A 20,553-nucleotide genomic window follows, 5' to 3' on the forward strand; every position below is an offset into this window, starting at 1 on the left:
AATCATCACTTCCAGACTCTTAGCTGAGGAGGTAGGCAAAATGAGTGAGTTGTCCAGTTTTATTGGGAGATCAAGACAGGAAAACAGGCCAGCTGGGAGGTGTAAGATCTGTTTTGGAGAGGTTGAGTTGAAGGTAGTGATCAGGCATCCATGGAGAGATGTCCGACAAGGAGGCAGCAACGCACGCGGAAAGGGATGATGATCCGGGCATAGAGGAAGAGCTGGGTATTATCAGCGTAGCAGTGGTATTTCAATCCATGGGAGGTGATGACAGGGCTGAGGGAGGAAGTGTAGATTGAGAACAGCAGAGGACCCAGTACCGAGTCCTGTGGGACACCAGTTGAGAGGCAGCGGAGAAGAATGAGAGCCCTGCCAGACCACTTGGTAGGATCTGTCAGATAGGTAGGACTCAAACCCTCTTAGTGCCATTCCTTTGATCCCAAGGTGAGTAGAATCTGATGGTTGACAGTGTTGAATGCTGCAGACAGGTCGAGGAGGATGAGGACCGAGGAGAGGGAGGCAGCTCTAGCCCACTGGAGAGCATCAGACACGGCCAGGCTAGAGCCGCCTCTCCCTCTCCTCGGTCCTCATCCTCCTCGACCTGTCTGCAGGATTTGACACTACAGCAGCTACCCCCCATACAAAAAAAAAAAAAAGAAAATTTAAAGATGGAGTTTAAAAAAATATATTTATGCATGTATAGGACTATTAGATGTAAGACATGAATATACTGTTACAAATGTGGACCAAACAAAAAAAATGCAGGGGAAAGTGTTGCTTTTTCAGAAAACAGACAAGGTATTCATACAATTTATTTAAAACATTTTCACATTTAAATAAATCAGTTCTTTAACGTAAGGATAATCTGTAATAAACATTTATTTTGCTAAATAATACCAATACAGCCTGTGATAAACACTTGAATTAAATTCAGATCACTGAAATGGAAACCTTCAACCGTTTATGAAAACATTGGAACTACATCACAATTTTATTCTCTCTGACAGACTTGTGACAATTCTCATTATTCACATTTTCAACTTGATAAAACATCTGGCAGCAGTCAGAAACAACCAAAATGCCAGCTGAAATCTTTGAACCTCAGCACTTCAACCCTCTGGGTGATCTTTGACTAGTGGTACACAGTACCCACCCACAGGCCCAGTAGAGTCCAGCACACCAGCTATTGCCAGGAAAAGGACAATGCGTTGCAAGTTTTTGATTATCATATCGGCTTATTAGCCATAACAAAGACTTAGAAAGCATGCATAGATTTTTTTTTTTTTTTTATTAAATTGTAAAGCTTTTGTTTGTTCCCTGGCATTGTGTAATGTGTTTTGAGTACGTGTCGATATGCAATGAAGTTTCAGATAATATGGAAAGAAACAAAAAAGAAAAACAATGAATTGGGCCTAGCATCATTTTATAGCACAGCTCCTTAGTAATTTGATGTCCAATATCTTAAGATGTTCCTGTACTGTTCTCTATTTCAGGTAGATTCCCCATCATTAAATGCATACTTCACAGCTTTATCAATGTCTTCACATTCAAACACCAGATAAAAATGTTGCTTCTTCATTGCATTATTCATTTTAATCCTAGGTTGACTACCTTATCTGGAACTGACTTGATACAGGTCAATATTTTGAGCATCTAGGCATTCTGAATGCATAATTGGGAATGTGATTGCGCAAGCTCACGACAAAAGGACCCGAGCTGCTGCCTTCAAGTAAATTCTAGATTTTCCTTCATAAAAGTTACAAATACTAGCGACATAGCAAAAAAAAAAAAAAAAAAAAGGCTAGCCAGACTCCTTGCAACCTAAATACCCTTAAAAGTCCACAGATGCAGTCATCCGTGGAGATAAATATAGAGGATCTCCTAGGATCCAACGAAGGGAAGAATGAACTCTTCAGGTCAGGGTGCTCAACTGTCGCTCCACTCGCAAGCAGAGGAATGTCCACTGAAGCAGCCGCTAGCTGTCCTGGGAGACTCGAAGTGGGACGCAGCCGTCCATTTCCAGAGACTCCGGCCAGCCCTCGTATTTGTTGGTGTTCTTGCTGTTCTTCATCCGCTGAAGGATAGAAAGATGACAGAAACCCTTGATTCACACACCCATTAGAATTACAAGAAAAAAAACCAAACCCCCACACATTGGTCAGTGTTCTTCTAAGGGTTACTGGTCTACTGACAAGCACCAACGGTCTACAGGTGAAAAACTCGACAACAAACACGCTACTATTCACTAACATTCTGCTTTCCAGTTGTTGGTAGAACTACAAGCTCACATTTAGATAACCAAATCAAATGCTATTTGTAGTGCTGCTTACGTCACAGGGCTGCAGATACAGGCTCTCCATTTTACAGTACAGGACTCCATGAATGAGGAATTACAGAAACATGGAAGCAGTCGTTAAAATTTTCAATGAGAGCAGAGTGTTTATAATAAACCATCATGGCAGTTATGTTTTCTGCAGGGCTTCCTGCAAGCACCACCCAGCTTTAGTCCAAGTCTCATCTTTTTTCCCCAAATTATGGGTTTTGAAAGAGTTGATATACCCACAGCCAAGATGATGTATATTCTGTAGGAGGCCTTGTACCAATCACAACATTTATGTTTTAAACGTATGTGATCAAAAGCACTGTTATATGCATACTGACCAAAAAAAACTGAGATCACCATGAAAGAAATGGAAAAAAATCCAGCAGTAAAACAAATGCAATTTTGAGGCAAGTGCCAGAGTGCAGATTTGCGATGCATCTGCCTCCATAGGTGTCACTTGCTCCCCACGTTAAAACCACACCCAAACCCATATCCTCTAAGTTACACATGACACCAAACAAAAAGCATGTGTCAACACTTTGCACACTTGTTTTGAAAATGGAAGCCCCCCGTTAGGATAAATATAAACATGACGTAAAGTTGACATGCACACAGAAACCAAAGATACGATAACGTCACCTTAATTTAAACTACCTGTTCAAATGGGCTCTTGTTCTCGATGCCCTTGGCTCCCACGAACACCCAGCTGTCCCTGAAGGCCAGCTCCTTGATCGCAGTGCTCCCAAGCTCCTCAAAGAGCCGGCGGGCCTCGTCGTTCAGCCTGTGATGGTCATGCGGTAAGGGACAAAATGGAAAGAAAGGCTGTGAGAGACGCAAAATGGTTCAGCTGTGGTCTGCGAGAGAATTGGGGCTTGAATTCTGGATATAGTTGTACTGAAAATTCCAGGCTCTGTCACTTTGTCCAGAATCCTTTAGATCTCATGTTTTCTCATTCATTAGACTGCAACCATACAGCAGCCGTGAGTTTCCATTTGTAATACAAAAAGTTAATTGTACTCAAAACCACTTTAAAGAAATAATAATAATAAAAAAACCTCCACACACAGGCATTGTATGCACATGACCAGTCAATATCAAAACTTTATCACTGTGGCCATTCTATTCTGTAGTCATTGTCAAGAAGTTTGATTTATGTTTTTTTTTTTTTTGTCCAACCTGGGTAATTACTGGTCGACAAACTATTTACATGGGTCCTTCTCAAGAAAAAGTTGACAAAAACTGCTTGTAGACACGTCACCAGGACACCACTGGTGCAGGTAACAGCTGCACTAAGGACTGCCGTCTCCACAGGACAACAGCGGCACAGTGTGACTGACACTGTTTGGCGGACGGCAGGGTACAAAGTCTTACTTGGAGGCTGGGTCATCAAAAGAGGCCACAAAGACGAGCGTTCCCTCGTGCAGCGGACGGAGGAACTTAAGCAGGTCGGACACATCTGAACGACACGATAAATCATGAATCACTAAAAGCTCAGAACAGACGTAATATTTCTATTAATGTTTACTAAAACAAACTAATGCAAATGTGACATATTCTCTCTACTTTAGACTTAACTGACCCATTCACTCGTCTCACCTCCAGCCCACATGTCAAAAGATTTTATATCAAAGACTTCCCCCGACACACCTGAAAAAGATACACATGACACCACTTACAATACATACAATGAACTTCAAAATACACTGGTTGCTTCAAAGTTCAACAAAAAACAGAATAAAAGGATTTACTTATTTTAGTTACTACTTGGTTATTTTAGTCATTTCAATAAAAAAAACTGCAAAGAGACATGACAATTACACAACTGAACTGAATATATTTACCATTGACTAAAGCAATGTTCAACCCTCGACCGACATTGTTCTTCACGCTGCTAAAGAGGCTGTAAGTGTAAGACATGATTGAAAATTAGTGAGACAAAAATCAAGAGTTGCTGACACCCATTTTTCAAAAACCAAAAAGAAAAAGACAACAAAGTAGTACGGGGAGGGGGTAGAAGAGACATATTTTGCTGCTGAGGAAGATTTAATTTCTTGTTATAATTCCAGAAAGAAAATGATAGAAATGGTGAAGTGTGGCGATCTCACATCTTGTCCTCCAGGCAGATCTTAGGCCCGATGACATTGGCCGCCCCAGAGGTGATGCGGAAGGCCAGATGCTTTGCTGGACAGGGGGCCGATAGACCGCATTTGTACTTGCGTGGCTTAGGCTCTGGAAATGAGGGGCACACGTGGAATAAGGCTGTTCTCTATGAAAGAAAAAAAAGCGCAGAACATTGTATGCATACGATTACGTTCAAGGACCGTCAACCTACCTGGCGTTGTCTGGTCTTGAGTTCCGTGAAAGAAGTGCCGTACTTTGACAAAGCTGCTATCGCCTCCGAACAGGTTACTGGCTAGTAACCAGGTGAGTCCTACTAGAAACACCACTGCTACGACCCGCAGAGGCCCTGAAAGAAATGCAGTTTTTACAGTGAAAACGTGAAGAGGGAATGTTTGACAAAAGCATTAAGCTCTGCTAAAAGAGCCCACTTGTAGGAAACTGACCACACCTATCACAAAATACAACAAAAACCCACACACATCAGAATAACTTAATGGCTTAAGTACAGTGCTGCTAATCCCCGGTTTGAGTTCATTTCCTGTATTTTGTTCAAGTTGGGAGTCCTTAACATCTCAGACGGACCCCCCTGTTGCTGACTCGGCAGTTAAGCAACAAACACTCGTGCTTTGTTTGCCTTTTGTTTAACGTAAACCTACCCGCAAGCCTCATGATAAACCTTCTTTCCGTCACTGCAGAGTGAATGCACAGCCACGTGGATGAGCCTTGGACAAAGAAAGACAGACACAAAGCTTTATACCACAATGTAAGATTTCAGCCATTTACCTTTGAACCACAATGGAGTCCACTTCACGTGGGGCTGTTAGCCCAAGACTTTAGCGCTGAAAAGGAATAACGGGCGCGTTCCCTTCCAACTAGGCGGACCACTCGTTTTTTTCGGATATTAACAGGTACTACACTGGGATGCTAATCCGCCATTTGTCGTGCACAGGAAAGCACCACATGCAGTGGATTCACGGCAATAAACCACTACTGCAGACAGATGTTACAGAGAGAATGAAGCAGCCCCAATTTACAGCCCAATATACACCCGTGTCTGTGCTTTTTTTAGTTTGTTAGCAAGCAAAAATGCAAGGTAAATCCCCCCCCCCCCGAGACTCAAAGAAAGAAGATGAAAGTAATAAATGCAATTTTTTCTCAACAAGAAGATTCCTTATTTGAAATTATATCACTAACCAGACACGGGCACTGGATCAGCAGCATCTACTTTATGTCATATCCTGACCTCTTTTTGAGCACATTATTCACTAGACTGAAAAAATGTTTTTCGTAAACAAGGAATCATCCAGAACTCAATAAAAAATATATCGATGACACCAGGCGACTTGGCAGATAAGGAGCTACATTTGATCCGGGTCCTTTTTTCCCACCTGTAATCGGATCAGTAAAGATGAGAAGCTACTCTTTGACAAAGCATGTTTTTAACAAAAAGACACCCGAGCAAAAACAGAGCTCTTGCAAATGGGGAGAACATTAGATGGCTACTACTGTCCTACTTACTGCCGTTTCCTTCTAATCAGAAGGCTGCTGGTTTGAATCCCACCTCCTACCACAGCACCCATGCCGTGACCAAGGTACTCTAGGACACCTTTGGAATACTTTACTGTGTACATGGGTAAATTGCTGTAGAGGTGATCATCTAAGGCAACTTGGACCACATCATGTAAAGTTGGTCACACAAGACTTATGATAAGACTTGTAGAAGGTGACGATATTATTAATTCTAGTATCATAGATACTTAGATAAAATTTAATGCAGCTACTTGTGGGATGTACACTCATATGGTGGAAAGAAACTAACTGCACTTAGAATTACGTGTCTGCACGTCACGTCACGTGGTCTCTCCTATATGATGATATGCACACGTTCAACGTTGTATTTTCTGAGATACGTTGCTTGGTTGGAGATAAAAAGCGTCTGCTAGTGCTAACGTAACAGTAAAAATAATTATATATGCGTCATGACGCTCCGAACGAAACATACATTATTAACGCGGAATTAACTCTACGGCTACTGTACCTCACGAACTCTTGTTACTGTTAGCAACCAGCGCCGGTACCCACGGTACACACGTACGTAACACCAGACCAGCGTGACGAACAGCCGACGCCCAGGCACTGAGGCAGGGAGCACAGACCGTCGCGGCCGATCCGCTGTCGCAGTATGATTACACGACGGTACGGTGCAGCAACCACTAGGGTGAAAACAGAACCGGTCAACCGCCAAGAGACACAGTTACCAGCGGGGTAGCTCTACACTCTAGCTATGGTAACCGTAACGACAACCAGCCGGAGACAGTCACGTTACGTTCCGTTCCATTCCGTTCCGTACTCGACTCGTACAGGCGAGCCGCTACTAACTGTGTCGCGCTCCACGATTTCACTCGGCAGAGCAGCGCGAGCTGGCTGTGTACCGCGAGTAAACACGCAGCCGGCCGCACGCGACCTCGCCGTAAATCCGGGTCCGCGTCGGCTCCCCGCCGCTCGAGGTCCAATGAAAACGCGGCACGGTGTAACAAAAAAAGCGGTTAGTGTCGTACGCGTGCGAGAAAGAAGCAAAGTGAGCGGACATTATAGTTCACAAACTCACCAGCGGTAGCGTTTCCGAGCGCAGCTTCATTGGCGTTCAGTACAAACAGGATCTTAGCTGGGTCGATCACGTGACATCGGAAGCTACCATCATGTAGAGGGGGGGTCGCTGACGGATCCGGCGTGAACGACAAGTTTCAAGTTTATTCTTATCATCGGTACAAGTACTGTGTACAAGTATCATGAAATTCTTCTTGAATGCTTCTCCACAGACTATGAATAAAAACAATAGGAACACTGCACAAAATAATAACAATGACAATGAGTAATGCTAATAAACAATAACAATAAATAACAGTAGACAGCCAGAGAACTCAGAATACGAGAATGCTTAAAGTAACACGTCAGATGTGTGTCTCGCGCTACGCGGACATGCGCGCCGGTTGTGGTAGATTCAAATTGCTGCCAGGATGACGAAACGTAGGTTATGCAAAAGACCGCTCCTGGAGTTTAAAAGAATAAAGTATGATTAAACTTTTCAATACGACGATACAGTTGGGAAAAAACAATTTTTGCTGTCAGTGACTCAGATAGCAGTAGCAACATCTTGAACAAAAAAAAGTTTAAACTGTATTCTGATTTCGTGGCGCAGTGGGTTGGCCGCATTCTGCTCTCTCTGGTGGGTCTGGGGTTCGAGTCCCGCTTGGGGTGCCTTGTGATGGATTGGCGTCCCATCCTCAGTGTGTTCCCTCCCTCTTTAGCCCTCCACCCTGTCACCTGTATGCCGGGTTAGGCTCCGATTCGCCGCGACCGCACTTGGGACAAGCGGTTTCGGATTGTGTGTATTTGTAGTTGCTTCTAATATACCTGTTACCCCCTGGCCCTAACGAATGCCCATCGGTGTTTTAACATTCCATTGTGTAAAACTATGTAACAATTTAATATAGTGGCCTGGAAAAAATTTCCTGAATTTTCTTTATGTCGTGAAATAAACTTCCTTTTCGTAAGCTTCTAGCCATTTCTGAGTAAAGAGGAGAGGATTGAACAGGATGGTACTTTATTAATCCCAGCAGGGAAATTCACACACACAGCATCTTAACACGTGACACTTAACAAGGTGCACCATATGCCCCAAAATAATAACAAATAACTACATCGACATTTACAGTTTACACTAGACAATGACACGGTCAAATTAGAGCAACACATCTTGAAGATGTTTTTCTAAGGCAAGATATACATCTTACATGTATGTAGTATTATTATACCTTAGATTATATGTTATGTGTATACATCTTGAACAATATGCCCCCACTGCTGTACCCTTGAGCAAGGTAGGCCTACTTACTCTAAAACTGCTCTAGTAGCAATTACCCAGCTGTATAAATGGGTAAATAATTGAAGATAGTTTAATATTGCAAGTTGCTTTTCAAAAAAGCCTCAGCACACTGAATAAGTGTAAATGTAAATAAGAACAAGATATACATTAATGCTTTAGGAGATATACTGTATACCTAAAAACACACCATAATTTTGGGCATCATTTTCAATCTAAGATATGTCTGAAGACAACAGCATCAGTCCCCTAGGGAAAAATGTAGCCCTTGTGGCTGATATTCCTTATGACTGTTTACACTTTGCCTCATATGAAAATGTGTATATTAAAAGATAATTACAGTCCGCAAAAACTGTCCTAAGTGACATAAAAAAATCCCGTTGATCCAGAGTTGAATAAAACGTTCCTTCTTATTTTTCCGTGTTTCACTGTGAGTTCCAGTTTTCAAAGCTTTAATAGCATACTGATAAAAATTGGTGTAATATATATTTTTTTGGGCAAATGAGCCCTTTAGCTGGAAAAATTGCAAAACTTCTTAAAAATGTCTGCAGAACAAGGTAAACGTGTTTCCATGTACAGTGTCCCAGTCAGCCGTACCACAGCAGAGCCCACAGATTGGTACCGAGTAAAATTACACAGCTGTAGTGTATACAACATGGGTCAGTCACTGCAGCTATCCTATCACTGCAAGAGCACTTTGGAGAAAAGTGACTGGTAAATGCAAAAATAATTGACCCTGACCTATTTTTGAAGCTTTTTGGCAGTAAACTTGACAAGATCTCTTTGTCAGCTCGAGCAAAATATGAATGGAGCACGAAGGAAAGGCGACGCCGGTTTTGTTTAATTACTAGTTCCCTTTGGTGCGGAAGATTGTGAAATCAGCCAAAGGCATGAGGAAGTAACTGCCAAATTTTGCTGCAATGACTGCAATTAAGCACTTCCTGTAGTTGTTCTGGCAATAACCGCAACGCGGAAAGACAGCAGAGATGAAATGGAGATCCATAATATTAATACGGGAAGCGTACACTGTGGGTACCGGGTGTGAGAGAAGATGAGCTCTCCGCGTCGCTAGGGGGCGCTCTACGGCCAAACACGCCTCAGTGTTTAAACACGCCCTTCCTATGCGACGCGCTGGCTATGCTTAAGACAAGATGGCGACCGTGAGTTCCGCGTTGTGGCTCCGCAAAGCGCTGAGGCCGTCGCTGTGCGCGCGCCTGGGCCACGCGGCCAAAGTAAGCGGCTTTTGAAGAGGGAGTGTGTGTGTATATGTGTTCCGCACTGCCGGCGGACAGGGACCTGGAGCGGCTCTCCGCCACTTCACCTGTCACGCGCCAGCGCACCTCGCACATGCGCCCTAGTCGTGTCCTATATAGTATAGTATAGGGCATCGGCGGTGGCGTTGAGTAGCGCAGCTCGAGCACCGCATTTCTAAGTCATTCAATATGTGGCCTGACATGTAGCTGACAGGAAGGACGGTGCGACAATTACTCACTGTTACTCCGGTTCGTATCCCCCCTGGCTGTGTGCGTAAGGTTCTGTTCCGATTCTCACGTTGGTCTCTCTCTCTCTCTCTCTCTCTCTCTCTCTCTCTCTCTCTCTCTCTCTCTCTCTCTCTCTCTGTGTGCGCGCGCGCGCGCAGGCGGTGGGAGCAACAGCTGGAGGCCAGAGAGAGAGTTCATCCTTTACAGTGAGTATTATTCACTCTGTGTGTGTGCTTGTGCGAGAGAGAGAACATCTGGTACGTCCATTCACCCTGAGGCCAGCGGGTGGCGTAGTGTTTAGCACTGTCACCTTGCAATGGAGGACCCAGGTTCAAATCTCACTTCCTGCTCCAGTACCCTTCCTTCGGCAGGGTGCTTACCTTGAATTGGTCCAGGAAAAATTACCCTGCTCTAAGTGGATAAGTCAGTGTATTGCCTCACATTATTGCTGACTGGTAAATCCAGCTAGGGAACTGTACAGTCCACGTCACTTTGACCTGTGTGCTGGTTGACCGTGGCCCTCGGCGGTTTATTTTCTTCAGTTGTACGTCGGTCAGGACGTTTTTCTTTTTCTCTCCACTGTCGCCAGCCGGCAGCCATCGAAAAGGAAATCTTTTGATGACAATATATTAAAGTTTATAATCACACTTATTTGCTTAGCTTTGTCTTTTAACACTTATTTTATTCTTTTTGGTTCTTTCTACTGTGTTAATGTATATTGATTTGTGCAAATATGTGTTGTACGTGCTGGTTCTCTAAGCATACGTTGTATTAATGAAGTGCAGCTACAGTAACGTAATGAAATAAAAGATCTCCACCAGGTAATCGAGGCCTTGATTTGCGCATCATGCATGAGGACAGACATGCCGTACTGAGGTTAATCAGCCATCAGACGATTTACACTGTTTACGACAGTGCTGAGCATGAAGATGGCTCACTGTAACACATTAGCGTGTGCATTTGTACTGTGCAAACTCATGTTACGCTTAATAACTCACATTCTGAATAGGAGCCTAGCTGTGAAATCAAAGTTGACGGATTTGTCTTGATATTCTAAGCAAGTGTGCGCACGCACGGCGGTTTGGTGTGTTGCTGAGCCGCTGCATCTCGTTTGCTAACGCGTCTATGCAGTAATAAATCCGGTGGCTTTCTGATAAACCGAACGCTGATTTTGGGGTTGTTGTCCTGATTGGTAATAACTCTTCTTTTTCCTTTCCTCAACTCTCTGTTCATCACCAACCAGGGAAAAATCATTGTAAGTACACCTTTACTGGCAATTTTGGCATCTCACAGTCGTTACAAAGAAGCATTGAATCCCTATCATATTACAACTGTATATTACGTGTGTTTTTGTATAATGTTGCTTGGAAGAAAAACCTCCAGTTTCTCATTGATAGACATCAGACCTCATATTTAATGCAGAAAAGCAGTATGAGTTCATGTTGCGAGTCCCTGTACAGCAGCATTGAGATAGTGTTTTATTATGGACGGTTGGTACTCCTGCTTTTGGACCCAAAAGTCGCAGGTTCGACTCTCACCTCCGGCTGTAGTACCCTTGAGCAAGGTACTTGCCTCAAATTGCTTCAGTAAAATTACCCAGCTGTATAAATGAGTAAATAATTGTAAGTTCCTTGTTGTTGTAAGTTCTTTGGAGAAAAGCATCAGCCAAATGAATAAACGTGAATTTAAACGTGAAGTTGGGAGTTACATTTGTATTTAATAAGTTGTGTGTTCCAGCCTCCCCCGGCCAAGTATGGTGGTCAGCATACGGTTACCCTGATCCCTGGAGATGGAATTGGACCCGAGCTGCTGAATCATGTCCGCGAGGTCTTCAGGTGAGTTAGTAAGAAAGAACTCACCCCCCTCCTCCCACTATATACCCCACTATATACATCAGTACAACGCTTATTTAAATCAAAACTGTCCAAACAAATCAGACACACACCCCTGCAGGTCCCATGTGTTGTTTAATAGTAATTATATATTAATGGTATTGCCATATATAGGCAAACATGCCAAAATCATCACAGATCTCTGGATTTCAAGGCTGATTTATAATGTCTTTTTTCTGCATATGGTACGAGTGCTGTCACCCCGTCGTCCATTTCGCCGTGCAATTGTCTGCAGCACGATGGTCCTCTGTGCATTTTGGCAGGTTCAGCTGTGTGCCCGTGGACTTTGAGGTGGTCAATGTGAACTCCTCGCGGGCTGATGAGGATGACATCAACAATGCCATCACTGCAATCCGCCGCAATGGGGTCGCGCTCAAAGGTCTGTGTCTGTCGTCATTTTTAGAACATGTATGTCTTTTTTTTTTTTTTTTTTTTTTTTAAATATGTATTTGTTTGGTGAATAATTTGACGGTGCTGGAAGTTTCTCTGATATTTATCCTTCCTCACTGTGATATGTAAACTTGAGAGTGATGGAGAATAGTGGTTAGAGCTGTCACCTTGCAATAAAAAGACCTGAAGGGCATGGGTTCACATCCCTGCTTCTGCTGTGGTACTTTTGAGCAAGGTACCTATCTCTAGTGAAAGGCGAATCATTGTAAATGGCTTAACACTGCTAGTTGCTTTGGAGCAAAGTGTCAGCTGAAATAAAAATTGTGAATATATTAAGGCAATATAATGTAGTTAAAATGTCACTGTTTGTCTTCAGGGAACATTGAGACCAACCACACCATGCCGCCCTCATTTAAGTCCAGGAACAACCTGATGCGGTAAGGCAGTGGAGCATTTCCTCCAGGCAGTGTGGATGGAAGTACAAATAGTTTCGCTATAAATAAATATATGAGGAAGCCTGCAGAGTTTTTCTCCCCCTCTCTCCTGTCTGTGGCTTGTTGGTCCATGGGGGCTTTGACAGCATCTCTCACACTCAGCACAAGTCTGGATCTGTATGCCAACATGATGCACTGCCAGTCCCTCCCTGGGGTGCAGACCCGCCACAAGAACATTGACATCATCATCATCAGGGAGAACACAGAGGGCGAGTACAGCAGCCTGGAGCATGAGGTGAGGGAGGGCTAACGGGGGGTGCTTTAGTGCTGCTCCTATCTGTGACGCTTTTCTCACTCACCCTCTTCCATGTGTTAACCTGCCTGCTTCGCCGCCAGAGTGTGTCAGGAGTGGTGGAGAGCCTGAAGATAATTACTCGGCTCAACTCCCTGCGTATTGCCGATTATGCATTCCGTCTGGCCAGGGAGAAAGGTCGCCGCAGGGTCACAGCTGTCCACAAGGCCAACATCATGTAGGTCCAGCCATCGGTCGTTTCCCGTGTCACTGCTTCTCTTTTTCCCTTTCCTTCAGTGCAAGGCTGAGCTCCTTGTTGGTTGACATGGAGAGCACATCAGCCTGGTCCTGTATACGTGAACGCTTCTCTCTGTCTGCCCTCCCACACAGGAAGCTTGGTGACGGCTTGTTCCTTCAATGCTGCAGGGAGGTGGCATCCGGCTACCCTGATATCACCTTCGACAGCATGATTGTGGACAACACCACCATGCAGGTACATGAGTGATTCATACGTTCTCACTCAGTGGGACTGTTGCCTGTCAGATGTGCTGACTTTTTTTTTCCAGAACTTGCTCTGTGATTCCCACCCCCCTGTTTTCAACAATTTCAGTGCTTCCTGTACACATTGCATTCACTCCTGGATTAACAGCTCTCGTTGTCCTACACTCTACTACTTCCAGCTTGTTTGTAAGCCCCAGCAGTTTGACGTGATGGTGATGCCCAACCTGTATGGAAACGTGGTCAGCAATGTGTGCGCGGGCCTGGTGGGGGGGCCAGGCCTGGTGCCGGGTGCCAACTACGGGCGGGACTACGCTATGTTTGAAACGGTGAGGAAGTGAAACGGGGAGACAAAGTCGACAGTGTGAAGGCTCGATGGAGACTGACTCTTTAGAGGTACAGGGGTGGAATGAGAGGAGAGCATGATAGAGGATGTTTTGGAGATATGGTGCCTTAATCACTCGCTTTGTTTCGCAGGCCACTAGGAACACGGGGAAAAGCATTGCTAACAAGAACATTGCTAACCCTACTGCTATGCTGCTGGCCAGCTGTCTGTTGCTTGACCACCTCAAGTGAGTCTGTGTGTCATGGTTATTGATGGACCTTCACACCATTGTGTTACAATTATATTTATTTATTTAGTTGATGCTTTTCTGCAGAACTTAGTGTTAGGCTGCATACAATTCTTCACCAATTTTTCCAGCGTCATAATTTTTGTTGGAGTAATTGAGGTGAAGTACCTTGCTTGAGGGTACAATGGCAGGAGATGGGATTCAGATTGAGGTCCTTCAAGTCCAAGGTGGCAGCTCTGACCACTGCGCCGCCTGCAGTCTACACAACTTTCAGAATTGTTACATATTTGGGATGCGCTGTAATGGAGTTGTTTCTGCCTTCCTCTTTTCCCAGGCTGCACGAGTACGCTACTACAATCCGAAATGCTATCCTCACCACGATGAACGAGACCAGAGTACGACACATGTTCTCATCAGTACAATTCAATCACATGTCTGCGCTGACTCTGCAGAGCTCCTCTGGTGGGCCTGGTGAACACCACATGAGTTTCCCACTTAGTTGACCTTGTAATGGGTTAAATCAGAGGCACTGGGATACACGGATGAAAGCTGATGGCTTAAAATCTTGTTATACCTCTTTCATTTTATACAGTTTAGCTAACACTGAAAGGACAAACACGCTGCTGTGTTGGAGCATCATTATTTGCCACATAAATGTGATTTCTGTTGGGTAAATGTGGTTCCTTCTCTGTGGAACTCCAACAGCTGCACACACCAGATATTGGGGGACAGGGCACCACCTCTGAAGTGGTTCAGTCCATCATGAACATCATCCAGAAGACCGGCCCCCGCACTGTGGCATACTACTAAACGCAGCCTTGCGTGCTGGCGCGCGCACACACACAGGTGATGTTCGCTTCTGCTACGCACACCAGCCAACTAATGGAAGGCTTACACTTTGGGTCAGCAGCCACCTTAGATGCTATACTGGAGGACCTGCTGCCTTGGTAAATGCAGAAAATAAGAAAGACCCCACCAAGCAGTGTTTTGCATAACAACTATGGAGGAACTTTGAGCCTCATCACTTTTCCTTTCTTTTTCTCCTTCCTTTTCCCAGATGGGAACCAGTTCAGCTGCAGGATGTCACCCCTCTTCTCCTGAGTCCAGCTATTTGTGGAGTTGCGTGCTTTCAACTCTCTGTATTTGGCAACATCATGCAGTGTTTGATGCACCTTAACAGCAGTAATCCTAAAAATCTTGAGTGAAGTATCTCCACTCTGTATCTGCATGCTTTCTGCTTTGTCTCCCCCCCCTGTTTTGTAGCAAGAAAACTTTTGCTGTAACAGATGTGTTCCCAGCTGCTTGCTGCAGTTCTGGTTTCTCTTGCTTTTTGAGCACAGGTTTTTATTGGTGCCCACTAGTATATAGAGCAGAGCCTCTCTCTTCGGGGGCTCTTTCACCCCTCTGATGCGGAACATATCTAGACTGGCAAGGAAGATGTAGCTGAACCATATTCTTTTACATTGGTAAAATGCCTAGAGTCCAATAACTGTTGCTGGCCAAGCAGTGGAAATGAGATTCTTTGGGTTTGTGACCTTTCTTATTCTCTTTTGTTGCAAACAGAACAGTTTCTGAATTGCTGGTCATGCACTGTAAAGCACAGATCTGAGATCCATGGGTCCTGGGTTTATGTGTAATTTGTGCCTGTGGATTTTTCACTTTAAAAACGAAAAAGGCCTACGGTTTGACATTGTATTCACAGCATTACCTATAAGATCACCTGTTTCCCAGGTGCTGTTATTTAGTGTTGTACTACACAAGCACCGCGTCTAACTGCGTAGTTCAGATTGAGTCCTTGCTGACGGCAGCGAGGTTTTGCCACCTGAGTCGAACCCCCAGCGCTGTTCACCTGCCCAGATTCCTGGCCCTCGCTGGTGTCCTGGTTTGCTGTCGCTGTCCATAGGTGGGGAAACCAGTATATCCAGCCACATATTGGACATTTGGTTATTAGTTTTCACGCTGAATTAATGCAGCTGCTCAGTTTCAGGAGGTGAACGGCTCATGTCTTGTGAAGAGCAGTGCTCCTTTCTTATGCTACCCGACAGGTGAGGTAACGGGTTGAAAACTTTAAATGGGTGTGAGGTTGGAAAACTGGTTCAAAGGTGGGCAATTAGGACCCTGTGTTCTTATGTATGATGGCAGCGCAAGTGGATAAATGAAACGGTTACTTAAAATTTCTGCTGCTGCTTCATGCTCTTGTTCATGTGAAAATAAAGTTACAAAGCAGTTCACTTTGTTCAGTTGTGTGTTTTCTATTGATCATCAACAGAACAGACACTCAGAAATACACAGTGTGCCAAGGGTGGTCAGGTAGCATTATCTAAAGTGTTTAGTAATCATAACCTGAGGTTTGTTGTCATAGCAACTGCTCAACACAAAATTCTTCAGAGTTCTTAATTATGTCAATTGTTGCATTGATAAAATTACTGTTTATGAAAATACCACTACATCTTCTTGAGTGTGAGTTTTAGCCACAGTCTTGCTTTTGACATTTTTCAAGAATTGAGGAATTTTATCACACATATAAGGAATATGTATGTTGATAGATTTTTAATGCAATGAGCAAAAAAATGAAAGATTATGCATTTGTCAGAATGTTCTAGAAAGCACCGAACCACAGCAACCACTGGACGATTCTAGAAGGCACCAGAACATTCTCAAAACAGCATGAGATCCTAAAGGGTACTGGAACATTTAGTGCTTGAAACTCGGTGCCAAAATTTGGCAAAAGTACAAACTAACACCAAACGAATGTTTAATCTAGCAAAACTGAAAATGCAAAAAAATTGATGACAGTTTTGTTACATTGTTTAAACAGAAATAAAATGATTACTGTTTGGTGGATGCATTTATTTCCATTGTGGAGAGGCAGTGAAATCCCAACCGAGATACCATGGTGTACCCCAGATAGCTTGTGCCCCATCACTGTGGGACACACTGCACTGCCACAGCCCTCACTTGGAGAAGCAGGCAATGAAAGTAAATTAATGTGATGTTAATAAGTCTGGTTTAAACTGAGGTTCTTCAAAGGACTGTTTGAATCTCTGTTGAAGGTGATACAGTATTATGGAGCTGGTGCTGACCTTGGAAAGCGCCCCAAAAATTCTCCTTTTTAACACTTTATATGTGAACACTGGATGTTGTGAGGACACACACGGGGAAATAGGATATTTGGAGCTATGGGGCTGGAAGATGCTTTTAACAATCCATAGATGGCCATGAAAACAAACAGATGGATTCTGGGTTCAAATTGAATTCATTGAATTCAATTTATTTTTATAAAGCGAATAACAAAAGCCATAACTCTCCATGGAAACACCGATGTAGAGATTGGGGTTATTACACTTTGCACATGCCCTATCGAAGATCTGACTTTCTTGGAAAGGTCTGGGCAAGAGAAAAGAGAAAAGTAGGAGAGGATTACCAGGATTAAGATTGATGGACTCTTTCCAAACCTAAGGACAGAATGTTCTAGAGGCACAAATAAGTGTGGTCACCAAGTCTCAAAAGTTCATGAAATAATAAGTAACTGTGCATTTACTCTGTTTCCTGCAGCAGTTCTTTACTACTTTTCACTTACAAAATTAACTAATTATGTAACATGGCCTGGGGTGCCCAAATTTTTGCATAAAACTCTATGTACAATATATACACACACACATCTTCAGAGCCGCTTGTCCCATACGGGGTCACGGGGAACCGGAGCCTACCCAGTAACACAGGGCGTAAGGGACACACCCAGGACGGGACGCCAGTCCGTCACAAGGTACCCCCAGCGGGACTCGAACCCCAGACCCACCGGACAGCAGGACTGTGGTCCAACCCACTGCGCCACCGCACCCCCCTATACAGTATGTATATATATATATATATATATATGTCTCCCCTGATCTGTCTATTTTTTAATGTAAATGGTTAATTGAATTGGAAATTTCAATTTTTCAATTACAGTTTGTTCAATAATGGAAAAGCCTTTTTGCAGCTACTCATGTGATGTAAGCTGGTTCAGAAGGTAGAATATGACAAATTGACTGTACTTTAGAATCATGTATCACATCCAAATCTCTGAAATTTCTGTAAATTTGAGAAAATTTTTTGCTAAATTAATAAATTAAAATATGTGTGTACATATACACACACATAAACATTAAATGTTTGTTATGTACTCTGTTGTACCATGCATAACATTGGTTAATGTTCAAATTAGTGCAATTTTAGTAAGTTACCACTAGGAGGCAGTGCAGTAAAGGCACACAGTGTTTGGTGAACAGAGCTACTAATAGGTTGCAGGATTTTATAGGTTAACTGCTAATGGGTGCTCAGCACTTAATAACTGCAGTGCAAACACAGTGGTACAAAATCACCGCGAAACCGTTTCATGAGCATGAAGTCAGTCGTTAGTCAGGTTCACGGTACCCTTTGCCGCAATCTCCATCACATCGTGTAAAAGGACACCGTGCGCAATGGCCCGTGTGGTGCTGGGAACCGGCGTGACGGCTGACCGAAAAACAACACCTGACTCGTTCCCTGCTGCCTACCTGCTAAATTTAGACTAAATTTCGGACCTTCGCGGACGCCGGTTGTTTTTGGATCGGTGACTCAGGTGTGTTTCTCTGCTGATGTCAGCTGTGCTGCGCCGCTCTGTCGCGGAAGGTACCAGCGGTTCCCCCGGGGCCTCGGAGGCGTCTCCCGACTGACGTTGCCTGGGCTCCCAGTTTGCTCGTTCACCCCGTTTGTGAAAAAAAAAAATGTTTTTTTCAGGCGAGTGCGTGTCTGAAACCGCTTTCCCTGAACGGGGGTGGGGATGTGCTGGCCGAGAGCGTGTGCGTGAAGCGTGCTGTAAGCGGCACAGTGTGTATTTTGGCCTGTGGCACGTTTTCCCCTTCTCAGCCTTCTCCGTTTTGCCGTCCCCCTTAGCCCTGAGGTTGGCTGGAGCACGAGATCGCTGTGGATCCCTGTGGATCGCTGTGGATCGCCCTCCATCTGGTCCAACTGCCACTGGTCTGCGGTGCATTTCCCCCCGTTCAGGCTGAGCATCACCGGTTTTAGACCATCCCAAACTTCACACTTTGCTCCCTCTTTCCCTCCTGTGTCTTGCCTTGGAAAGTGGTTCATTCACATGACTCACAAGGCAGAAACTTTTACTGGTTTCCATAAAGCTAAGCAGCTGCAGGTAGAAATGGGAGCGCTGGTGAGAGCAAGTTCTCCGTAGGCCTATTGCCCATATTCACTGTAGCCACTAGAGTACCTAGCGCCATCTGGGACAGGATGATACCATGATGGTACTATGAAAAACTTCTACAACAGTTTGTGAAAACGGATTTCAAATGTATCTCTTTTAACGGGATTATTATTCAGCACAACAGCATTTTGCCATAATTTTCGTCACACACTGGCAACCTGAGCCAATCACAGACCTCGATAAAGATAAACAAAATATCACAATTGAAATATCTGATGAATTATTATTATTATTATTATTATTATAAGAATAATTCTTTTAACTAATGTTTCTCTTAAAAGCGACTTACGGTATTAAGCTACTTACAATAGTGCACTTTTCATTTATACACCTGGGTAATTTTTACTAAAGCAGTTCAGGGTGAGTAAAAATTGCCCTGGTCTATAAATGAGCAGCAGAACCATTTTATTGTTTATTTTAATAAATTTTGGGCAACATCTTTTTTTTTTTTTCCAGGAACCAATTATTTTTCGCATTACAGGTCATGGTAATTCATCCCCCTTATAATAAGAATTTGTCAATTTGGGTGTTGTAGCAGAACAACAGGCCATTATAAGAGCAACGGGGGCACAGAACAGATCACTTTTATTTCACTTTATTGTCTCTCTGTTTGTTGGCAGCGGTATAGTTTACCTTCTGATTTTTTTGCACACCCCCCCAGCAGCCCAGTCTATCAGTCAAACCCCGTTCTACGATGTCTAGACTGTCCAACTGAACATTGCTGACGCAGTTATGTAACACAAACAAAAAAACAAGTCACGGTGGATAGTGAATCACCTCCCCTCCCTCTGCAAACCCATTGAAATGTGTTGCCAATCCTTCCTCTAAGCCTAATCCCTTACTTCTTCTCTAACTGAACATACGTCAAAATCAATCTTAAATGAAACGGCTCTCCCTTTGCTGTAATTCAGGATCCATGTGTTTACCCTCACTGTTTTGTGCTCACACACACACACACGCAGAGCTCTTTTCCATACGGGGCCAATTGATCAACCTTGTAGATGTTGTTTTTCTGCACTCTTCCACTCTGCCCCGGTCTTTGCAATATCGTATGTGTCAAGGTGGTAATAAGCAGCAATGAAAAATAAAACCGATTCCTAGAAGGCTGACCTGTTGTGCCGTACAATGACACAGCAGCTGACGTTACTGGATAACAGGGATAGCAAACGAGTACGACCGGTTAATTGACGCTGGTCATTCATCAGTGGAACTGAACCGACACCTTCTTGCTGGGGTGTCGGTAACAGATCGCCGTAATAACGAAGCATCTATTGAGCAATCTGAAATTAAATGAAGAATGACTTAAAAGAGCATTTGGTGTTGAGAGGTTGCTGGAGCAGACGTTGCTTTCTTCCATCCAACCAGCAATCCCTTCCTCCGGACGAGCTCTACAGACCAAATGCCAGGCCCGAGCAGCATCTGTGA

General features: G+C 43.9%; 2 protein-coding genes across 5 annotated transcripts; one reads left to right on the plus strand and one right to left on the minus strand.

Moving 5' to 3' along the window:
• Positions 1-869: 869 nt before the first annotated feature.
• Positions 870-9,885, minus strand: fam3a (FAM3 metabolism regulating signaling molecule A). 3 transcript variants are annotated; one of them, XM_018760678.2, is made up of 9 exons: positions 9,820-9,885; positions 5,101-5,166; positions 4,656-4,790; positions 4,429-4,552; positions 4,165-4,223; positions 3,920-3,970; positions 3,695-3,779; positions 2,978-3,104; positions 870-2,074 (listed from the first exon to the last, which is right to left on the minus strand). In XM_018760678.2, exons 2-9 carry the CDS (start codon positions 5,111-5,113, stop codon positions 1,976-1,978), a joined length of 693 nt encoding a protein of 230 aa, XP_018616194.1. In that variant the 5' UTR covers positions 5,114-5,166; positions 9,820-9,885; the 3' UTR covers positions 870-1,975. The 3 variants fall into 3 exon arrangements, with proteins under 3 accessions (XP_018616194.1, XP_018616193.1, XP_018616195.1); XM_018760677.2 differs by lacking the exon at positions 9,820-9,885 and adding an exon at positions 7,053-7,239; XM_018760679.2 differs by lacking the exon at positions 9,820-9,885 and adding an exon at positions 5,963-6,454.
• idh3g (isocitrate dehydrogenase (NAD(+)) 3 non-catalytic subunit gamma) lies at positions 9,436-16,109 on the plus strand. Of its 2 annotated transcripts, none has more exons than XR_001966509.2 (14): positions 9,436-9,559; positions 9,967-10,014; positions 11,052-11,063; positions 11,546-11,643; positions 11,964-12,079; positions 12,467-12,527; positions 12,687-12,819; positions 12,921-13,054; positions 13,207-13,309; positions 13,497-13,643; positions 13,792-13,886; positions 14,221-14,348; positions 14,592-14,732; positions 14,944-16,109. XR_001966509.2 is itself a non-coding variant. In XM_018760676.2 (14 exons), exons 1-13 carry the CDS (start codon positions 9,479-9,481, stop codon positions 14,694-14,696), a joined length of 1,194 nt encoding a protein of 397 aa, XP_018616192.1. In that variant the 5' UTR covers positions 9,437-9,478; the 3' UTR covers positions 14,697-14,732; positions 14,944-16,109. The 2 variants fall into 2 exon arrangements, 1 of the variants encoding a protein (XP_018616192.1); XM_018760676.2 differs by having other exon boundaries at positions 9,437-9,559; positions 14,221-14,281.
• Positions 16,110-20,553: the final 4,444 nt, after the last annotated feature.

Source organism: Scleropages formosus, chromosome 19, assembly GCF_900964775.1.
Source record: "Scleropages formosus chromosome 19, fSclFor1.1, whole genome shotgun sequence".
In the NCBI taxonomy this organism is placed as follows: domain Eukaryota; kingdom Metazoa; phylum Chordata; class Actinopteri; order Osteoglossiformes; family Osteoglossidae; genus Scleropages; species Scleropages formosus.

What these genes read in the sequence shown, in the direction of transcription:
- fam3a (XM_018760678.2), bottom strand. An exon ending in TCAAGACCAGACAACGCCAG is followed by an intron (nt 4,553 to 4,655) that starts GTAGGTTGACGG and finishes CCTCATTTCCAG; the next exon opens with AGCCTAAGCCACGCAAGTAC. An exon ending in GAACATTGCTTTAGTCAATG is followed by an intron (nt 3,971 to 4,164) that starts GTAAATATATTC and finishes TATCTTTTTCAG; the next exon opens with GTGTGTCGGGGGAAGTCTTT.
- idh3g (XM_018760676.2), top strand. Translation starts at nt 9,479, where the DNA reads ATGGCGACCGTGAGTTCCGCGTTGTGGCTCCGCAAAGCGCTGAGGCCG. An exon ending in ACTACGCTATGTTTGAAACG is followed by an intron (nt 13,644 to 13,791) that starts GTGAGGAAGTGA and finishes TTTGTTTCGCAG; the next exon opens with GCCACTAGGAACACGGGGAA. An exon ending in CCACGATGAACGAGACCAGA is followed by an intron (nt 14,282 to 14,591) that starts GTACGACACATG and finishes GAACTCCAACAG; the next exon opens with CTGCACACACCAGATATTGG.